General features: G+C 52.6%; 3 gene segments (V, D, J or C); 2 read left to right on the top strand and 1 right to left on the bottom strand.

Annotated features, from left to right (window-relative positions):
- Positions 1-21,500, top strand: part of LOC102458305 (immunoglobulin heavy constant gamma 2-like) — a 209,142-nt gene that overhangs the window by 84,480 nt on the left and 103,162 nt on the right.
- The window catches only part of LOC102456066 (immunoglobulin heavy constant gamma 2-like), a 119,700-nt gene that overhangs the window by 87,708 nt on the left and 10,492 nt on the right, over positions 1-21,500 (top strand).
- Positions 4,750-21,232, bottom strand: LOC102455821 (Ig heavy chain C region-like). The segment is given in 7 exon segments: positions 4,750-5,302; positions 5,470-5,799; positions 6,466-6,801; positions 10,146-10,463; positions 11,742-12,065; positions 13,314-13,773; positions 21,149-21,232. Coding segments are annotated over 7 exon segments (2,247 nt in total).

Here is a 21,500-nt window from a genome sequence, read left to right as displayed (position 1 = left end):
AGACCACTTTTTTGTTTTGGGTCCCACCCACGGGCCACGAGTTGAGCCCCACATAAACCCAAACTGCACCACGGGCCGTGGGCCACGTGTTGAATAGTCCTGTAATAAACTGATTCTGGAAAGGACTCTTTGCAACTCTAAAGCTCACTCTCTCTACCATGAAACTGACCTTAAGAACCCTACTCACGTCTGATGATTACCTGTTGTGTTCCTTTCCTTTGGGGCATCTGGCATTGGCCACTGTCAGCTGACAGGATCCTGGGTTTTCTGACCCAGTATGGCCACTCTTATGTTTTTATGTATACCGATCTTTTAGGCAAGACTTTCGCTCTCTTTTCTTTTTTAATATATTTTAATTGGCTTAATAAGAATTAATCACCAGAAATCTGGGTAAGAGATGATATTTTCATTGACCTGGGTGAGGGGCCAATCTGTCCAATCCTTTGGGATCGGTAATACATTTTCTATGGTGAACATCGTTTTCAGAAGTCCTCCTCTGATTTGACTCAGCTATCTGGGTGGAAGCCCAGGGCTGGGTTGCTTTAAAGGAACTATATTTCTGACTTCTGGGTAACCAGGAAAGTGTTGTAGATGTTTTCTTTCTTGGTGAATCTAAGTCTTAGAGCGGGAGGGCGGAAGGAGGGAGAAATACTGTCCCACTGTCTGGGTCCAGTCTGCCACGATTAGCCCCCAGTGGCCCCCACACCTCCATATTGATCTGCACCTCCACAGGAATGGGGGACCACGGCTTCCATTGGCTGCGGATCACCATTCCTGGCCAACGGGAGCTGTGAACACTCATACCTGCAGAGGTGCAGGTCAGTATAGCATCAGTGGCCCACCAGGGGCTAACCCTGGTGAACTGCCTCCATATTATTGACCTCCCCTGTACTAGAGTGACTACTACTGGATTCTGGGCCCCATTCTTTGCAAGTTGAGCAATCTCAGTGTGGCCCCCTGGGACCTCAGCACCTCACTCCTTGAAGGCACTTGTCCATATCAATGAAGCCCTCTCTTGGATGTCTGTTTCTTAAGCTAATGCTATTTGGCTCCTTCCACCTCTCACTGGCAGGTATTTTCTTCTACCTGCTCAATATTTTTCTAGATCACTCTTGCACCCTCTCCAATTTCTCAACCTCCTTTTTCTACCTGTGGATATCAAAAATGGCCATAATCCATCGGACCAATGGTTCATCCAAAGGCGCCAGGTGGCAGGGAGTTACTTATGCCTCTATTCTCTCCCCTGCTCAGCCAGGAGTGAGAGGAATGCATGCAAGCTGTGTGTTTTCCTCTCATTCTCTGAGGGTATGTCTAGACTACAGGGTTTTGTCGACAGAAGATTTGTCGACAGATACTGTCGACAAAGCTTCTGTCGACAAAGAGCATCTAGATTACAGCCAGTTCTGTCGACAAAGCAAACCGCTTTGTCGACATAACGGTGTGGACACAAAGCACAGTGTAGATGCAATAATGCCTTCTATCGACAGAACTCTGTCGACAAAAGGCGTTATTCCTCGTGGAAAGAGGTTTACATAAGTCGACAAAACTGCTGAGTTTTGTTGACGTTATGTCGACATAACTCAAAGGCAGTGGGGATGCAGGTATAGTTTTGTCGACAAAAGTCCACTTCTGTCGACAAAACCCTGCAGTCTAGACACACCCCAAGAGCACAGAGTCACATCGTTAATCATCTAACATGTTTGCGGCCTGCAGAGCAGTTTGGGTTAATGCAGGGGGCTCAACACAGAGCCGGTGGGAGGGATCCTTTGAACATGGCCTCCACTGGGCACACACTCCACAACGGCGAGGCATCTCCCCAAAAGGGTGAGCAATGAAAGATGCAAGCCGACGGGCAGGCTGGAACAGACGAGTACAGAGTATCAGCATTTCTAGCCCCCAGGGAGGAGGTGCCGGGAGCGCTGGGGCATTATGTGAAAGAAGCGATTTGCATATATTTGCATTTATATTTGCATGTACATGCAACCACACTTTAGTTGTGGCCCTTGGTATGTGCTGTGAGTATCATTGTAGTCCTCAGGGCTTCCAAAGTTGAGTAGCTCTGATCTAGACCTATCCTCCATGAACTTGGTCTAATCCTTTCCTCCTCCCAGTTATGCTTCTGGCCTTCCCAACATCCCTAGTCAATGAGATCCACAGGTTGACAGCACATTGAGGGTACGTCTAAACTACATGGCTCCATCGACGGAGCCATGTAGACTTGTTTTTTTGGCAAAGGGAAATGAAGCTGCAATTTAAATAATCGCGGCTTCATTTACATTTACATGGCTGCCGCGCTGAGCCGACAAACAGCTGATCAGCTGTTTGTAGGTTCAGTGTGCTAGTCTGGACGCTCCCCTGTTGAAATGAAAGCCTTTTATCGACATTCCCGGTAAACCTCATCCTACGAGGCATAACGGGGAGGTCGATAAAGGGCTTTCAGGTCAGCGCGGGAGCGTCCAAACTAGCGCGCTGAACCAACAAACAGCTGATCAGCTGTTTGTCGGCTCAGTGCGGCAGCCATGTAAATGTAAATGAAGCCGCGATTATTTAAATTTCAGCTTCATTTCCCTTTGCCTACAACCCTCATCTACATGGCTCCATCGATGGAGCCATGTAGTTTAGACACAGCCTAAGTGAAGAAGTTCTTTGTTTTAAGCCTATTGATGATTCATTCTGTGGGGTAATGACTGGGTCTTGTGTGAAAATAACATTTCCCGATTCACTGTCTCCATCCCACCCACAATCTAGAATGCTATACGATCCCCCCAAGTTGTCTCCAAAGTTCAACCATCCCAGTCTTTTTAACCCCTCCTCATACAAAGCTCTGATCGGCACACCTTCATTTCTAGCCACCCTTCATTTCTCCTCTCTCTCTTTTGTGATGGCGCTATCAGAACTGCATGCAATATTCCATGCGTGGGTGGGCCTGGGTTTTACATACAGTGGGAAAATACCGACCCATCAGCCACATCTGGTCTGCCAGGGTTAGTCCCTGCTGGGTTCCCACGTCACCTTATTTACTTGCACCTCTGCAAGTACAGAGGATCTCAGATCCCATTGGCTGTGGATCACTGTTCCCAGCCAATGGGAGCTGCAATCGTCTGTACCTGTGGAGGTGCAGGTAAATATAACAGCAGCAGCTCACCAGGGGCAAACACTGGTGAAACACCACTATTTTATTGCCCATGCCTGATATAGGGGCTTTATGTTTCTTACTGTCTTATTATCTGTCCCATTCCTAATAGTTCTGTTACTGCTTCTATCACTGCATCTTGACCCCAGAACTAGAGTCTGTATTCCAGGGTTAGATTCCCCAGGGCCATGTTCAGAAGTACAATCTCTTCCTCTCTCCCCCCCACCACCTCCACCCTCACTCATACACCCAGGAGCAGAGCTGGTGGGAATGAAGGCTCCTCTCTTGGTCTCCCCCTGCCGCCTCACTCCTGCAGATGCCGGGCGGCTCTGACATTTGGTGAGCTGGGCGCATATCTCCTAAGGGTTCTGATGCCAAGTTTCTGGTCTTGGAGGTGGGGAATCAGGGCTCTATTCCCACCTCTCCCATTATGTGGAAGTAAGTGCCAGTGATATACATTCATAATTCCAGGGGTAGATGGGTTATGAGATGTTCCTTTGAGCACCCCAGTTTTGGACTCTTTATGCCAAAATATTCCCTCCCAACCTCTTTTTCTTTAGACCAGGGGTAGGCAAATACAGGCCATGGGCTGGATTTGCTTCACCAGGGTAAGCCCCTGGCAGCCTCCACACCTCTACAGGTATGGGGGAATCACTGCTCCCATTGGCTGCAGGTCACCATTCCCAGCCAATGGTAGCTGCAATCAACAGTATCCATGGAAAGGCAGGTAAATATAGGAGCAGTGGCCCACCAGGAGCTAACCCAGGTGAACTGCCACCATTTAATTGTCCACTCCTGATTTAGACTGGCTGCTTCTTGGGACCAAGACATTTTCTCTCTGTGTACAAGCCATGCCCTTCACAATGGGGCCCAAACTCCAGTCAGGACATCTAGGAGCTGCTGTATCATGAACAATAGCAAGTCACTTCTAAGGGATGGACAGGTAGACATAACATTGGATGGAGGAATGGATGGATGTTGTAAAAGCAAAGATAGATGACACTGAAGATATTGGATGGATGGATGGATGGATGGATGGATGGATGGATGGATGATTCCTGGGAAATTGGCTGGAATGATGTATGGAGGATTCATGGACATTGGATGGATGGATGGATGGATGGATGGATGGATGGATGGATGATTCGTGTGGAATTGAATGGATGGGTGGATGGATGGATGGATGGATAGATGATTCATGGGGAATTGGATGGATGGGTGGATGGATAGGTGGATGGATGATTCCTGGGCAATTGGATGGATGGATGGAAATTGGACGAGGAAGGACAAAGTAACATATGGTCAAGGGAAAGCTAGATAAATAGACATAATACAGACAGAAAGATTACAGGTGGATAGGAAAATGGACAGCTAGTGAAGAGGGAAAAATAGATGGGTATGGCTGAAGATCGGATGGATGGGTAGATCCTGCAGAAGGAAGACTTTACAAATAAATCTAGATAACGGATAAGAAAAGGAGACTGGACGGCTAGTCAGAGATACTTCAGAAAGAAGGCTGGTGGATGGAGATAGAGGATAAAGGAAGGAGAGTGCATTGGTGGCTAAGGCATAGGGGCTGTCTGTGCAAGAAGAAGACTTCCAATTGAACACAACCCTAGGATGTTGCAATTTTATTCCTGCTTATTCCACATACAGCCACACTCTGTACACCAGAGCTCTCGCAGTTTTACATACAAGTAAAGAAGAATCGCAGCTCCATGAGGCACTGTGGCCATCTCCGGTACACCCTGCGAAGTTCACAGGGCACTGCTCCTCAGTGGCAAGCAACTTCAGTGTCAGACAAGACCACAGAGACATTGACGGCGGTGGGTTTACTGGAGGCTTTGTCCACGCTCTGTTGGGTGAAGATCTTGGGCAGGCCTTCATGCCCCACCATGCAGGAGAAGGTGTCCCCCTTCTGCCATTCAGAGGCCTGGATTCTGAGCTTGCTGTAGATGAAGTAGCTTTCCTCCACCCCGGCCTCCCGAATGGGGCCAATGTTGGTATAGGCATCCTCTGGCATGGGCTTGTCCTTCCGGGTCCATAACACCAAGATGTTTCTGGGCTGGAAGCCAGAGACCAGGCAGGTGATGGTGGCCCATTCCTGGAGCGCCAGCTCCTTCGCATGAGGAGGGAAGACGTAGACAGAAGGGGCCCGGAGAGAGACCTCTGCCACAAGGAAACAGCAGATTTCATCCCAGCCACAAATGTGCAATGCCCCATCTCACTGAGGTGGAGCTGGATCAGAGCTAGTGCCCCCTAGAAACAAAAGGATCCCCTGTCCCTTTTGCCACACTCTGAGACAACCACCTACAGGAGAAAGACTGAGTTCTTACCTTTGCTCTTATGGATGGTCTTGACAATGGCTGATGGGATGTCTTGGTGCTTCACGGTGCAGGTGAATTCCTCCCCTGACTGCCACTCCTCCACGCACACCTGCAGGACGCTGGTTGCACTGTAGGTGCCATTTTCCTGCAGCTCGGAGACCCTGGAGACTTCGTTCAGTGGCTCCCCACTTTTCCAAGTCCAGGAGAACTCCGGGGTGTCGTGGGTCTCCATGCCACTTACCAAACAGGTTATGCTGGCAGTATGCGCTATGTAGAGGTCCTCCAGGGATGGGGGAAGTAGAAAGACCTCCACAGCCTGTGGGGTACAGTCGCCACCACCTGGTTGGGGGCATGAGGTAGCATTGAGGGCTAGGTGAATTCTCAACAGGCACCAGGTTGTAACTACATGACTATGTCTTGGGATGCCAATCCCAGGCGTTATTTGGGGAAGGGGCTGAGGGTCATTGGGGTGGGGAATAGGGCACTGGGTTCCCTGATGGAAGAAGTGGGACCTTCATCTCATGGAGCATTTGGAACAAACAATGGAGGCTTTCCAACCCAGCCAGGGAGTTGTGGTCCCGTTGTGGTTATTTGGGTCTCCGGGTAACCATGAGCAAATAGGAAGATCTCAGCTTAACTGGGAGAAAGCCCCACTGAGGGAAAACATAGCCTCAGACAGATCCACCAAGGTTGCCCAAGTCAGCCTGAAATTCATAAGCTCGAAGAAGAAGACAAAGGTAGCAGCCAGGATACAGAAAGGAGAAATGACCTGACCATGCTAATTCCTGACTCCCTTGCTCTAACCACTAGACACCCCAATGAGAGTCTGAGTGCTGGTCTCCCCAGGTCTCTCATGGATTGAGACCCAACTCTCACTGCAAGTCAACATGGATGCAAGCTCTGACAGCCAGAGAAAACCCCTCCCTAGCCCCGGGGGACTATGGGACCCCCAGACATTGTTGCTGGGAATAACCCTGAAGTTGTCCTTGTGACGCTTCAACTCACAATTCTCTGGCTTCACCTTGACCTTCAAGGTTCCATTCAGTGACACGTGCTGCACCAGGCAGAAATACTGTGGCCCAGCTTTTCCTCCCCTCTCGAGCCCGGATGCACGCAAGATACTCTGTGTGGAGTAGGCTTGGCCAGTTCCGACGACGGGGCTGTTGCTGTACTGGGATGCAGGGACCATGGAGCCATTGTACTCCCAGCGGACACTGATGTCAGGTGGGAAGAATCCAGTGACATCACAGAGCAGCATGTAAGAATCTATCTTCCCTGGAGTTTCCTCTGGGTCTGGGCAAGAGACTGCGGCTGAGACAGTCGGTTCGTGGTCAGGGTAGGCTGGAAGAGACATAGACGTGAGATGAAGCTAATTTCTCTCCCATGGACTGAGTAGGCATCTACTTAAGCCTCTCCATGAAGCACTCAAGAGATGGCCAACACTGGACATAATTATTGTGGTATTTGTTGGGTTTTTCCCAGCTTGTGTGATGACCAGGGAATCTCAGCTTTCATTTATTCAAATTAGGAAAGATCTGTCCTCATTGGCTGCAAAGAAAAACCGTAAGAACATAAGGACGGCCATGCTGGTTCAGACCAAAGGTCCATCTTGCCCAGTGTCCTGTCTGCCAACAGTGGCCAATGCCAGATGCCCCAGGGCAGGGCTACTCAACTTTGGAAAGCCTGAGGGCGACAATGATACTCACAGCACATGCCGAGGGCTGCAATGTAAGTGTGGTTGCATATCCATGTAAATATCCATGCAAATATATGCAAATAGCTTCTTTCACACTGACAAATATGAATACAAAGATTAAGGCAAGGCTACACAACACACAGGGCTCATTTAAGTCAGTTCTGCAATATTGACCCGATTTCCACCTCTTTATGGGTGTGTCTAGACTACAGGGTTTTGTCGACAGAAGTTTTGACAGTATCTGTCGACAAAGCTTCTGTCGACAAAGAGCGTCTAGACTACATCCAGTTCTGTCGACAAAGCAAGCCGCTTTGTTGACATAACAGTGTGAACGCAAAGGACAGTGTAGATGCAATAATGCCTTCTGTCGACAGAACTCTGTCGATAAAAGACGTTATTCCTCATAGAATGAGGTTTACATACGTTGACAAAACTGCTGAGTTTTGTCAACGTTATGTCGACATAACTCAAAGGCAGTGTGGACGCAGGTATAGTTTTGTCAACAAAAGTCCACTTTTGTCGACAAAACCCTGTAGTCTAGACACACCCAATGAGCAACAACAGTCCAGGAGTTTAACTACTAAAACACATCTCAACAGAAGACTTTATATTGACTTGCCGTTGTGGAGCGGGTTCCCAGTGGAGGCCGTGTTCAGAGGATCCCACCCGCGGGCCACATGGTGAGCCCTGCATAAACCAGACTGCACCAAGGGCCACAAACAAATGGCTGTAGGCCATATGAAGCCCACAGGGCATGTGTTGAGTAGCCCTGCCCCAGAGGAAGTGAACAGAACAGGGAAACATCAAGTGATCCCTCCCCGTCATCCATTCCCAGCCTCTGACAAACAGAGGTCAGGAACACTGTTCTTACCCATCCTGGATAATAGTCATTGATGGAGCTTGAAAACATGATCTACACCCATTTCCTTCCCGACTCACCATGCAGAAGGTAAATAAAAGGAAACAAATATGGTGGAATCTCCATCCCAAAAAGTTTTGTAAGACCCAGTTTGACCAATCCGTGGCTGGGATGATTAAGCTGAAGTTGGTCTTCTTTTGGGTAGGGCATTGGACTCGCTGACTCCTGAAGACTCTGCCTGCCCCAGGATTCTATGATTTTATGATTTATTAAACTCTCTAGATTTTTTTTTGCATCAGTTTCAGGACTTTGTGCTTTGATAAATTGAAGCGAGACTCAACTGTGGTCCGTCTAAACTACATGCTTCTTTCAAAGAGATCGTCTAGAGAGCTGCAACTTTTTTCAAACAAGCAATCCGCTTTTTCGAAAGGAGCAATCTGGAGTCTCTTTTGAAAAAGCCCTGTTTGCGGTCAAGAACAGCTTTTTTCAAAAGAGCTCTTTCAAAAGAAGGCATTCTTCCTTGTAAACTGAGGTTTACCGCTGTCAAAAAAACCCAAACAGCCGCGCTCTCTCAATTTAATTTTGAAAGAGCACAGTGGCAGTCTAGATGCAGGTGGCTTTTTCTTGAAAAAATCCCCATAGTCTAGACATAGCCTGAGAGGGAGCTAGGTTGTTTCAGTTCTGGGCAAACTGAAGACCAGAAATCCACTTGGTTAGTGTATAAATATCTTCCCCAGGAGAAAATGCCTGCTACTATACTGATATTTAATTTAACAGAGAAAGCTGAACATGATGCAACACCCAGAAGTTGAAACCGAAAGTGTTTCAATTCCTCGCAAGGCACCAATATTGCAAGAAAACGATCAGAACAAACTATCCAGGTGGATTCTCCATCTTCTGATGAGTCCAGATCTACACTAATGGCTACGTCTGCACTGGCACCCTTTTCTGGAAATGCTTAAAACGGAACAGTTTTCCGTTATAAGTATTTCCGGAAAAAGCGCGTCTACATTGGCAGGATGCTTTTTCGGAAAAGCACTTTTTCGGGAAAAGCGTCTGTGGCCAATGTAGACGCGCTTTTCTGCAAAAAAGCCCAGATCGTCATTTTCGCCATCGGGGCTTTTTTGCAGAAAACACTACTGTGCTGTCTACACTGGCCCTTTTCCGGAACAGTTTTTCCGGAAAAGGACTTTTGCCCGAACGGGAGCAGCATAGTTTTTCCGGAAAAACACTGACAATTTTACGTTAAATCGTCAGTGCTTTTCCGGAAATTCAAGGGGCCAGTGTAGACAGCTGGCAAGTTATTCCGGAAAAGCGACTGCTTTTCCGGAATAAGTGGCCCAGTGTAGACACAGCCGATGTGTCTCTAGAAGACGTTTAGGTCAGAGACCTATCACTGGGCTTGATAAATTCAGTTTTCTTCGGATTTCAGTTATGTGGACATACCCCCCAGACTTCTCTTGAGGAGCCCTAAAGGTACTCGTACCACTGGTTGAGAAACACTGGTCTATTTAGATTCCCTTCTGGCCTCAGACTCAGTGAATCTAACTTGTACGGGTCATCTTATCTCTTCTTTATATCCCCTGCCTTTCAGCAGCCTCAAGGCTCAATCACAGCTTTGAAAAACCCAAGGAACGAAATCCTTCAGACCAGTAAGCCGAGTACGTGGGCAACCTCCCAGGAGAGATTCAAATGCTGCCCAGCTGATTTAGCAGTGAACCCACAGCACCCGCACCTGGCCATGTGTGCTTCTATGGGGTGCACATCAGTACATGCCTCGGCTGCACATCATAAAATATATTCTGCATATGGATGGAAAAAAATTAGAGGGACCATTGATCCAGATTCTCCTGTCTTTCCGCCTCACCAAGATGGGTTCTGGTAAGTTCCCGGGGTTTCATTTTTCCACTGGAGAAGTTTGCCTGAGAACTTTCACCATTTCTATTGGAGTGGTGGTGTCTACGGGCCCCAGCCAAGACCCCCTCATGGGAGGTGATAAATGGATGTGGCAAGAAAGAGAGGAATGAGAGAGTCTTATCCCCTCTTGGAAAGCTGAGGCATGGAGGGAGAGTCAAGACGCGTTGGCCAAGTTTGCCCGAGGAGTAAGGTGTAAAACATAGACACACTCACTTGTGTCCATGAGTGGCATCTCCTGGGTGACTTCTTCAAAGCAAGGAAGTCTCACTTTGCACACGAAAGTTGTCCGGCTCTTCCATTGCTCCAAGGTTATGCTGTGGGTGCTGGTGATGCTGTGGGACCCGTTGGCTTGTTTTAGAGTCCCTTTCTGTGCCTCGGGACTGGCTTTCCCGTCCACGTCCCAAGAGACCTGAGCCTCCGCCAAGTGAGAACCCACCACCACGCACATCACCCGGGCTGTCTCCCCAAGCAGGTCCCCATAGGAGGGCTGGGTGACATGGACGGAGGGAGGTGCTGAGTTGCTGGAGCAGGCTGAGGAAACACACAGGACCTCATTACAGTAGGATAAGGAGAGCAGAAAACAACATGAATTCCCTGGGTCACAAAGTGTTGGTATTGCAGAAGATTAGAGAGACTGTTGTGAATCTAATTTTGTGCTCCCTGAATTTAATGGGCTATTAAATTAGGGTTAGAAGAAAGAAACCATTGGGAACCATGCCTCTTTCTAGTTATCTAACAATCCCGTAGCTCTTTCTACCTATCCATCTCTCCTTTCTTCTCCATAATCTGTCTCCATTACTTTATTCTTAATTATCCCCATATACGCATCACCTTTCTCCCTCTCCATCCATCTATCCATCCTACCTATCTTTCTATCCGACCATCACAGACATCTTTCCTTCCATTCATTCATCCATCTTGCCAAGGTATCTCTCTAGCCAGTCAACCACACTTTGGCTACGTCTACACTGGCATGATTTTCCGGAAATGCTTTTAACGGAAAAGTTTTCCGTTAAAAGTATTTTCGGAAAAAGCGCGTCTAGATTGCCAGGATGCTTTTCCGGAAAAGCACTTTTTGCGGAAAAGCGTCCGTGACCAATCTAGACGCGCTTTTCCGCAAAAAAGCCCCGAGCATCATTTTCGCAATCAGGGCTTTTTTGCGGAAAAGAAATCTCTGCTGTCTACACTGGCCCTTTTCCGGAACAGTTTTCTGGAAAAGGACTTTTGCCCGAACGGGAGCAGCATAGTTTTTCCGGAAAAGCATTGATGATTTTACATGAGATCGTCAGTGCTTTTCCGGAAATTCAAGGGGCCAATGTAGACAGCTGGCAAGTTATTCTGGAAAAGCAGCTGATTTTCCGGAATAAGTGGCCAGTGTAGACACAGCCTTTCTGTTTTAGCAGACAACCCTCTCCACACCCACTTCCAAAATCCAGTTCGCTATTGTATTTCTATGTCATCCACCAACCTGGGATATGGGCAGAGGCCTGCCTCCTCTTAGGCCAGTTGTGGGCAAATACCGGCCTGCAGAGCACATCTGGCCTGCCAAGATTAGCCCCTGGTGGATCCCCACACCTCAGTATTTACCTGTGCCTCTGCAGGTACAGGGGACCGCAGTGCTCATTGGCCGTAGATCACCCTTCCTGGCCAATGGGAGCTGCGATCACCCATACCTGCCGAGGTGCCGGCAAATACAGTGGCAGCTGCCCACCAGGTGGACTGCTGCTATTTTATTGTCCAAAACCTGACAAAGGCAGGTTTTGAGTAACTCTTCATTCCACCCCACCATGCGCGGCCGTAACTCCTCACCCAAGCACTTGCTGGTGTTCTGCATGAAGTACTCCTTTCCTGTCGATGGATGTGTGACTTTACAGGTGTAAACGTCCCCGATCTTCCAGCTCTCCTTGGTGACGTTCAGTCGGCTCTGGCCCGTGTAGGACTTGTCTGTGCCCTTCCCGAAGGATAAGTCTGTGGTAGGAAGTCTCTTCTCGCCGTTCACCAACCATTCCACTTTCGCGGTGCCCGGAGTGAACCTCAGGAGGAGGCAAACCAGCTCCAGATGCTGCTCCATGGTGTCACGCTCACAGGAGGGGGGCAGGAGGCGAACCTCAGGCGGAACCAGCACCTCGCACACTGGGAACAGAGAGAAAAAGTGGGGAGCGGATCAGAGGCATGGATCAACTGCATTTCCACAATGCGCTCGAGCCCTGAATGACGACAAAGAGAGGGAAGGTTTCGCTTTCCCTCCTTCCTGCCTCCGCACCACTCCATAGATCTCTCACTCTGGCTCTGTCATAGAATCATAGAGCACTAGAACAGGACGGGACCTCGAGAGGTCACCCTGCCCTCATGGCAGGACCAAGCACAGTCTAGATCTTCCTGTATAGATGTCTGTCCAACCTGCTCTTAAATATCTCCAGGGATGGAGATTCCACAACCCCCCTAGGCAATTTATTCCAGTGTTGAACCACCTTGACATTCCCTAATGGCCGATGCTCAGAGGCCAAGGAGAATAATTTGTCTCCCTCTTTCTTGTGACACCCTTTTAGATACTTGAAAACCTGCTATCACATCTCCTCTCAGTTTACTTTCCAAACTAAGCAAGCCCAATTCTTGCAGTCTTCCCTCACAGGTTATGTTTTCTAGACTGTTTATTATTCTTATTGCTCTTCTCTGGACCATCTCCCATTTCTTCACATCTTCCTGGAAATGCGGTGCCCAGAAATGGACACAATACCCCCAGAATCATAAGAACATAAGAACGGCCGTACTGGGTCAGACCAAAGATCCTTCTAGCCCAGTATCCTGTCTGCCGACAGTGGCCACCACCAGGTGCCCCAGAGAGGGTGGACCGAAGACAATGATCAAGCGATTTGTCTCCTGCCATCTCTCTCCAACCTCTGACAAACAGAGGCCAAGGACACCATTTTATCCCCTGGCTAATAGCCTTTTATGGACCTAACCTCTATGAAGTTATCTAGCTTCTCTTTAAACTCTGTTATAGTCCTAGCCTTCACCGCCTCCTCTGGCAAGGAGTTCCACAGGTTGACTACACGCCGTGTGAAGAAGAACTTTCTTTTATTAGTTTTATCATGTTTGCTTTTACAATAAAGTGTCAGAGGGCATGGAAGACAGAATTATCAAATCATTGAACTAAAAAGGTCCTTGGGAGCTCATGAAGTCCTGTCCCCTGCCCGCACAGCAGATTGGACAGACACCTGTCAGGGATGGTGTAGACGGTGCTTGGTCCTACCGTGAGGGCAGGAGACTGGGCTTGATGACCTCTCGAGGTCCCTTCCGGTTCTAATATTCTATGATTCTATGACTGACCCTTTCTGCCTCTGTCTTTTCTTCATCCTCTGGCATCCCAACATAACTCACCATTTGGGACGACCACATCGATTTTTGTATTGGACTGTGCATGCTCCACGCTGCACTGGTAGGTGTGACGCTCCAGATCACAGGGGCAGACAGTGAGCTGGCTGACGAGAGTAAAGGCGTTGCCGCTGCCCCGCACCACGGCTGGGTAGGTCTTGGTCCCGTTGGTCCCTGTGCCAGAGTTCCACTTGACTGCCACGGGCTCTGGGAAATAGCCGGTCACGAGGCAGGCGATGGTGACCTCGCAAGAGGGGCTGGCTGCAATGTCACCACAGCAGGGGAACAAAGGGAACACCGAGGGCGCCTGCGGGAGCTCTGTCAGAGAGAAAGGCAAAGCATGGGAGACAAGCAAGGATGGTTCAGACGCCGGATCCTGAACCCAAAGATGGACACACTCCAGCTGCCTAGGGGGCTCTACACAGCTTGGACTCCTTGCAGTCGGCCTGCCTACCTCTCCAACCCACTAGGGCAAGGGCGGACAATAAAATGAAGTAGATTCACCAGTGTTAGACCCTGGGCTATATGGAGACGACACCTCTCTGTCAACAGAGCGATGTAGATTAGGCACATCAAAAATGCGAATGAAGCCGGGATATAAATAGCCCACACTTCATTAGCATAAACGTGGCTTCCACTTTTTTTGAAATGGAATTTTTTTTCAAACCCCCCCCCAGCAGTCTAGAGGCGGATCTGTCGAAAATAAAGCCTTTTTCAGCAGATCCTGTAAACCTCATGTTTTGGAGGAATACAGGATCTGTCGCAAAAGGCTTTATTTTCGACACAGCCACATCTAGGCTGCCTAGGTTTTTTTGGAAAAAGCTCCATTTCGAAAGAAAGTGATGACTGTGTTTATGCTAATGAGGCGCTGGTTATTTAAATCCTGCCTTCATTAGCAATTTTGACGTGCTTGATTTGCATCCCTCTGTCGACAGAGGGATGCATTCTAGATGTGGCCTTGGTGGGTCATGGCCATTATGTGCACCTCTGCAGGTACTGGCGATCGCAGCTCCCATTGGCTGGGAGTTGCGATCTGCAGCCAATGGGAGCAGCGATCCCCTGTATCTGAGGAGGTGCAGGTAAATACAGTGGTATGGGGGCCTGCCAGGGGCCACCTCTGCCCGAGACCCTGTTCCCTCCCCAGGACCCCAGGAGATCTGAGTCTGAGCCCAGTTACAAACACTAACTCACTCCTTGAAGGGACTATAATGCACAGAAGGAAACATATGAGTAGCTCCCAGGTCCACAGCTTTCTCTTTCCAGGGAGGCGTGTCCACACTGGGTCAGACCAAAGGTCCATCTAGCCCAGTCTCCTGCCTGCTGACAGTGGCCAATGCCAGATGCAGAGGGAGTGAACAGAACTGAGGATCATCACATAATCCCTCCCCTGTCGCCCTTGTCCAGACAAACAGAGGCAAGGGACACCGTTCCTAGCCAGCCTGGTATTTACATAAGAACATAAGAACGGCCGTACTGGGTCAGACCAAAAGTCCTTCTAGCCCAGTATCCTGTCTGCCGACAGTGGCCAGCACCAGGTGCCCCAGAGAGGGTGGATCGAAGACAATGATCAAGCAATTTGTCTTCTGCCATCTCTCTCCAGCCTCTGACAAACAGAGGCCAGGGACACCATTTTATCCCCTGGCTAATAGCCTTTTATGGACCTAACCTCCATGAAATTATCTAGCTTCTCTTTAAACTCTATTATAGTCCTAGCCTTCACAGCCTCCTCTGGCAAGGAGTTCCACAGGTTGACTACACGCTGTGTGAAGAAGAACTTTCTTCTATTAGTTTTAAACCTGCTACCCATTAATTTCATTTGGTGTCCTCTAGTTCTTCTATTTAGGGAACTAATAAATAACTTTTCTTTATCCGCCCTTTCCACACCACTCATGATTTTATAGACCTCTATCATATCCCCGCTCAGTCTCCTCTTCTCTAAACTGAAAAGTCCCAGTCACTTTAACCTCTCCTCATATGGGACCCGTTCCAAACCCCTAATCATTTTAGTTGCCCTTTTCTGAACCCTTTCTAAGGCCAAAATATCTTTTTTGAGGTGAGGAGACCACATCTGTACTCAGTATTCAAGATGTGGGCGTACCATAGTTTTATCCAGGGGCAGTAAGATATTCTGGGTCTTATTTTCTATCCCTTTCCTAATAATTCCTAGCATCCTATTTGCCTTTTTGACCGCCGTTTGGCTAATATTTGGCTAATAGCCGTTGATGGACCCAACCTCCATGAATCTATCTAGCTCTTTTTTGAACCCTGTTAAAGTCGAAGATGCTCCCATCACCCACAAGAGCCTAGGGGGCCCTAGCCCCAAAGATTTTGTGAGCTCCAGCCACATGGTGAGGCAGGAGCTCAGTGCAAACCGGGGTGGCCTTAGGTTCTTCACCACTCTCCTACAACAAAGCACCACCGGGAGCTGAACCCAGGCTATTCTGTTCACTAGGCAGCTGCTTTCGCCAGTTAAGCCATGGTGCTCACGGCACATCATGGTAGGTTCTCTCAAAAAAGCCCTTTGGCACATCAATCTTTTCTGAGCTCTGCAGTCCCCATGGCTGAATCTCTGGGGAAAACCAACAAGCAAGCAATTTGGGCCGAAAAGGGGAAGTCGAGACGAAGAATGAAAGTTGTTTTTCCTCCCCCACATTCGCCCCACCGGGGCCAGTTTTCACACCTTCCCGTCCGCTTCAACACTCCCCGCTCGCCCGTGGGCGGCTTTGATCAATAACAATGTATAATTAACCTGCGGCTCCGCTGGGAAATGAGGAGGGGATTTCCGACAAACTTCAGACAAACAATGCAACACACACACACACACACACACACACACACACCATAGTGGCACTCATGCACAGAGCCCTCCAGTCGGCAGGGCTGGACGGCAGCCCACCATGGCCAATAATTCGGTGAGTAAATTAACCGGCTGCGATGGGGGTGAGTACAAAGGGTATTTTACCTCTATCAGAGCGAGCACCATTAGTGAAGGAGCATTTTGTAGACAAGGTAGAGGGGGTCTTGGGTTCTCCCCCCAGCTCTCACAGGCGGTTTGGACTTGATGACCTCCTGAGGTCTCTTCCAGCCTTCAGATTCTAGGATTCTAGGAGGAGGAGGTCTGGTACTTACAGCAGTCAGGGGGTGGGAGCCAAGACTTGCGGCTTCTCCCCTGGTTCTAGGACTGGGTACTGGTGGGTGTCAGCCAGGGATACTAGGACCCCGGACACTTGGGCTCTGTTCTGAGCCTCGAAAAGCAAAGGGGTGCAGGTCAGGATTGGGGCACCAGCAGTACTGGAGGAACCCAGGGCAGCGCTGGACTAGCAGAGGCTGCGGGTCAGGAACCAGCACTGGACTAGGGCAGGCTGCAGCATGGGATTCCCCGTGCATGGGTGGGAGCAGCGGAGGAAGCCAGGAGGGTAGCACAGAACAGGCTGTGCCCCTGCTGGCAGAGATAGGGAGATGGACATGGGATAACAGCTCAGAAAGGGGGCCCTGGAGGGAAGGGCACTGGCAGAACATGGACAAGTGCAGGGCAGGGGTAGTAAGAACTGTGGGATAAGAATGAGGTGCAGCAGAAAAGCTGAGGTGATCCCAGGGCTGGGCTGGCAGGGGCTGTGGGTTGGGAGTCAGGGGCACCGGCAGGGCAGGGGGACCCCAGGGCTGAGCTAGCAGGGGGTGCAAGTCAGGACTGAGGGGCACCAGCAGCATTGGAGGAGCCCAGGGCTGGGCTAGCAGGGGCTGTGGGGCAGGAGCAGGGAGCACTAGCAGGGCTGGGAAAGCCCAGGGCTGGGCTAGTAGGGGCTGTGGGGCAGGAGCAGGGAGCACTAGCAGGGCTGGGAAAGCCCAGGACTGGGCTAGTAGGGGCTGTGGGGCAGGAGCAGGGAGCACTAGCAGGGCTGGGAAAGCCCAGGGCTGGGCTAGTAGGGGCTGTGGGGCAGGAGCAGGGAGCACTAGCAGGGCTGGGAAAGCCCAGGGCTGGGCTAGTAGGGGCTGTGGGGCAGGAGTGAGGGGCGCTAGCAGGGCTGGGAAAGCCCAGGGCTGGGCTAGTAGGGGCTGCAGGTCAGGAGTCGGGAGCACAAGCAGGGTTGGGGGAGCCCAGGGCTAAGCTAGCAGGGGTTGCGGGTCAGGAGTGAGGGGCACCGGCAGAGCTGCGGAAGCTCAGGGCCTGGCTATCAGGACTGCAGGTTGGAAGTCGGGGCACCGGCAGGGCTGGGAGGAGCTCAGGGCTGATCTAGCAGGGCTTGCGGGTCAGGAGAGTGGGGCACCGGCAGGGCTGGGAGGAGCTCAGGGCTGAGCTAGCAGGGGCTGTAGGTCAGGAGTGGGGCACCGGCAGGGCTTGGGGAGCTCAGGGCTGAGCTAGCAGGGGCTGTAGGTCAGGAGTGGGGCACTAGCATGGCTTGGGGAGCCCAGAGCTGAGCTAGCAGGGGCTGCGGGGAAGGAGTGAGGGTGACCGGCAGGGCTGGGGAAGCCTAGGGCTCGGCTGGCAGGAGGTGTGGGGCAGGAGTGGGGAGCACTAGCAGGGTTGGGGGAGCCCAGAGCTGAGCTAGCAGGGGCTGTGGGGCAGGAATGAGGGGGGGAGCCCAGGGCTGGGCTAGTAGTGGAGCAGGTCAGGAGTGGGACACCAGCAGCACTGGAGGAACCCAAGGCGTCACTGGACGAGCAGAGGCTGTGGGTCAGGAGAGTGGGGCACTAGCAGGACTAGGGAAGCCCAGGCCTGAGCTATCAGGGCTGCAGGCTGGGAGTCAGGGGCACCGGCAGGGCTGGGGGACCCCAGGGCTGAGCTAGCAGGGGGTGCAGTTCCAGAGTGAGGGGCACCAGCAGCATTGGAGGAGCCCAGGGCTGGGCTAGCAGGGGCTGTGGGGCAGGAGTGAGGGGCGCTAGCAGGGCTGGGAAAGCCCAGAGCTGGGCTAGTAGGGGCTGCAGGTCAGGAGCGGGGAGCACAAGCAGGGTTGGGGGAGCCCAGAGCTGAGCTAGCAGGGGCTGCAGGTCAGGAGTGAGGGGCACTAGCAGGGCTGGGGAAGCCTAGGGCTGGGCTAGCAGGGGCTGCAGGTCAGGAGCTGGGAGCACTAGCAGGGCTGGGGGAGCCCAGAGCTGAGCTAGCAGGGGCTGCAGGTCAGGAGTGAGGGGCACTAGCAAGGCTTGGGGAGCCCAGATCCGGGCTAGCAGGGGCTGCGGGGCAGGAGTGCAGGGCAGTGCTTGGGAAGTCCCGGGCCTGGCTATCAGGACTGCAGGTTGGAAATCGGGGCACTGGCAGGGCTGGGAGGAGCTCAGGGCTGATCTAGCAGGGGCTGCGGGGAAGGAGTGAGGGGCACCGGCAGGGATGGGGAAGCCTAGGGCTGGGCTGGCAGGGGATGTGGGGCAGGAGCGGGGAGCACTAGCAGGGCTGGGAAAGCCCAGGGCAGTGCTGGACTAGCAGGGGCTGTGGGTCAGGAGACTGGGGCACTGGCAGGGCTGGGGAAGCACAGAGCTGATCTAGCAGGGGCTGCAGGCCAGGAGTGAGGGGCACTAGCAGGGATTGGGGAGCCCAGGGCTGAGCTAGCATGGGCTGCGGGGAAGGAGTGAGGGTCACTGGCAGGGCTGGGGAAGCCTAGGGCTCGGCTGGCAGGAGGTGTGGGGCAGGAGTGGGGAGCACTAGCAGGGCTGTGGGTCAGGAGAGTGGGGCACTAGCAGGGCTTGGGGAGCCCAGAGCTGAGCTAGCAGGGGCTGTGGGGCAGGAGTGAGGGGGGGAGCCCAGGGCTGGGCTAGTAGTGGAGCAGGTCAGGAGTGGGACACCAGCAGCACTGGAGGAACCCAAGGCGTCACTGGACGAGCAGAGGCTGTGGGTCAGGAGAGTGGGGCACTAGCAGGACTAGGGAAGCCCAGGGCCGGGCTATCAGGGCTGCAGGTTGGGAGTCAGGGGCACCGGCAGGGCTGGGGGACCCCAGGGCTGAGCTAGCAGGGGCTGTGGGGCAGGAGTGAGGGGCGCTAGCAGGGCTGGGAAAGCCCAGGGCTGGACTTGTAGGGGCTGCAGATCAGGAGTGGGAAGCACAAGCAGGGTTGGGGGAGCCCAGGGCTGAGCTGGCAGGAGCTGCGGGGAAGGAGTGAGGGCCACCGGCAGGGCTGGGAGGAGCTCAGGGCTGGGCTAGCAGGGGTTACGGGTCAGGAGTGTGGGGCACTTGCAGGGCTGGGGGAGCGCGGGGCTGAGCTACCAGGGGCTGTGGGTCGGGAGACTGGGGCAGTGGCAGGGCTAGGGGAGCCCAGAGCTGATCTAGCAGGGGCTGCAGGTCAGGAGTGAGGGCACTAGCTGCACTGGAGGAACCCAGTGCAGCACCGGACTAGCAGAGGCTGTGGGTCAGGAGAGTGGGGCACTAGCAGGGTTTGGAGAGCCCAGGGCTAAGCTAGCAGGGGCTGTGGGGAAGGAGTGAGGGGAACGGGCAGGGCTGGGTAAGCCTAAGGCTGGGCTAGCAGGGGCTGTGGGTCAGGAGTGGGGGGCATCACCAAAGCTGGGGGAACCCAGGGCAGTGCTGGACTAGCAGGGGCTGTGGGTCAGGAGAGTGGGGTACTGGCAGGGCTAGGGAAGCCCAGGCCCGAGCTATCAGGGCTGCAAGCTGGGAGTCAGGGGCACAGGCAGGGCTGGGGGACCCCAGGGCTGGGCTGGCAGGGACTGTGGGGCAGGAGTGGGGGGCATCACCAAAGGTGGGGGAACCCAGGGCAGTGCTGGACTAGCAGGGGCTGTGGGTCAGGAGAGTGGGGCACTAGCATGGCTTGGGGAGCCCAGGGCTAAGCTAGCAGGGGCTGTGGGTCAGGAGAGTGGGGCACTAGCATGGCTTGGGGAGCCCAGGGCTAAGCTAGCAGGGGCTGTGGGTCAGGAGAGTGGGGCACTAGCATGGCTTGGGGAGCCCAGGGCTAAGCTAGCAGGGGCTGTGGGTCAGGAGTGAGGGGCACTAGCACGGCTTGGGGAGCCCAGGGCTGAGCTAGCAGGAGCTGCGGGGAAGGAGTGAGGGGCACTAGCATGGCTTGGGGAGCCCAGGGCTAAGCTAGCAGGAGCTGCAGGGAAGGAGAGTGGGGCACTAGCACGGCTTGGGGAGCCCAGGGCTAAGTTAGCAGGGGCTGTGGGTCAGGAGAGTGGGGCACTAGCATGGCTTGGGGAGCCCAGGGCTAAGCTAGCAGGGGCTGTGGGTCAGGAGTGAGGGGCACTAGCATGGCTTGGGGAGCCCAGGGCTAAGCTAGCAGATGCTGTGGGTCAGGAGAGTGGGGTACTGGCAGGGCTTGGGGAGCCCAGGGCTGAGCTAGCAGGAGCTGCAGGGAAGGAGTGAGGGGCACTAGCAGGGCTGGGGGAGCCCAGAGCTGGGCTAGCAGGGGCTGCGGAGCAGGAGTGAGGGGCACCAAAAGGGTGGGGGGCAGGGCAGGGCTGGGCTAGCAAGGGCTGCAGATCATGTGTGATGGGCACTGGCAGGGTTGGGGGAGCCCACGAATGGGGTAGCAGGGGCTTCAGGCCAGTATTGAGCGGCAGTGGCAGATCTGGGAGGGCGCCCAGGACTGAATTAGCTAGAAGCAGCAGCTGGGAATTGACGGGAACCACCAGACTGTGCGGGAGAGAAAGGGGGCTGTGGGATTTATTAGGGTAGGGGGCTGGCACTCTGGGCTAAGGGACTTTGACAGATGTGGGGCATTCAGGGCGGGGAGAGCAGGGGTGTTTCATTAGAACTTAGACGGGCACAGCTGAGTTCCTATCTATGGGGATTTAATTGGCTCGTCTGTTTAGTCCAATTTAAAAAAGTTTGCAACGGAAAAGTTTCTAAATTCAGGCATAAATTCCCCCTTTGGAGTGTCCCTCCTCAGAGGAAACACGCTGAACTCACCGAGTGCAGGAACACGTTTCTCCGTGCCGTCCCGGCTTTCCTCCGCCAGCTCTGCTCTCGTGCTCTATGCCGAGAGCCAAGCATGCGGAGTTCCCAACAGAGCCACACGTGGTCTTTACCAGCAGTAGACGAACATCGCAGGGAACCCCAGTTCTGGGGACAGACCAAAATTCAGGTTGCTAATGTAGCCTTTCGGTGAAGCTGGCTCCGTGATTGAGGTGCCCTCTCTGAGGATGTTTGAGTCTTCCTCTCCAGAAGAGACCGGCTCCGACATCTCCAGCCAATGCCCACTCCACGTTGCCTCCAGTATAGCCACTCAGAAATTGAAGGAGCTGCAGTTCTTGAGAGATTT

The sequence above is a fragment of the Pelodiscus sinensis genome, chromosome 30 (assembly GCF_052426305.1).
Source record: "Pelodiscus sinensis isolate ZL-2025 chromosome 30, ASM5242630v1, whole genome shotgun sequence".
Classification (NCBI taxonomy): domain Eukaryota; kingdom Metazoa; phylum Chordata; order Testudines; family Trionychidae; genus Pelodiscus; species Pelodiscus sinensis.
This window is presented reverse-complemented; position numbering and strand designations above follow the sequence as displayed.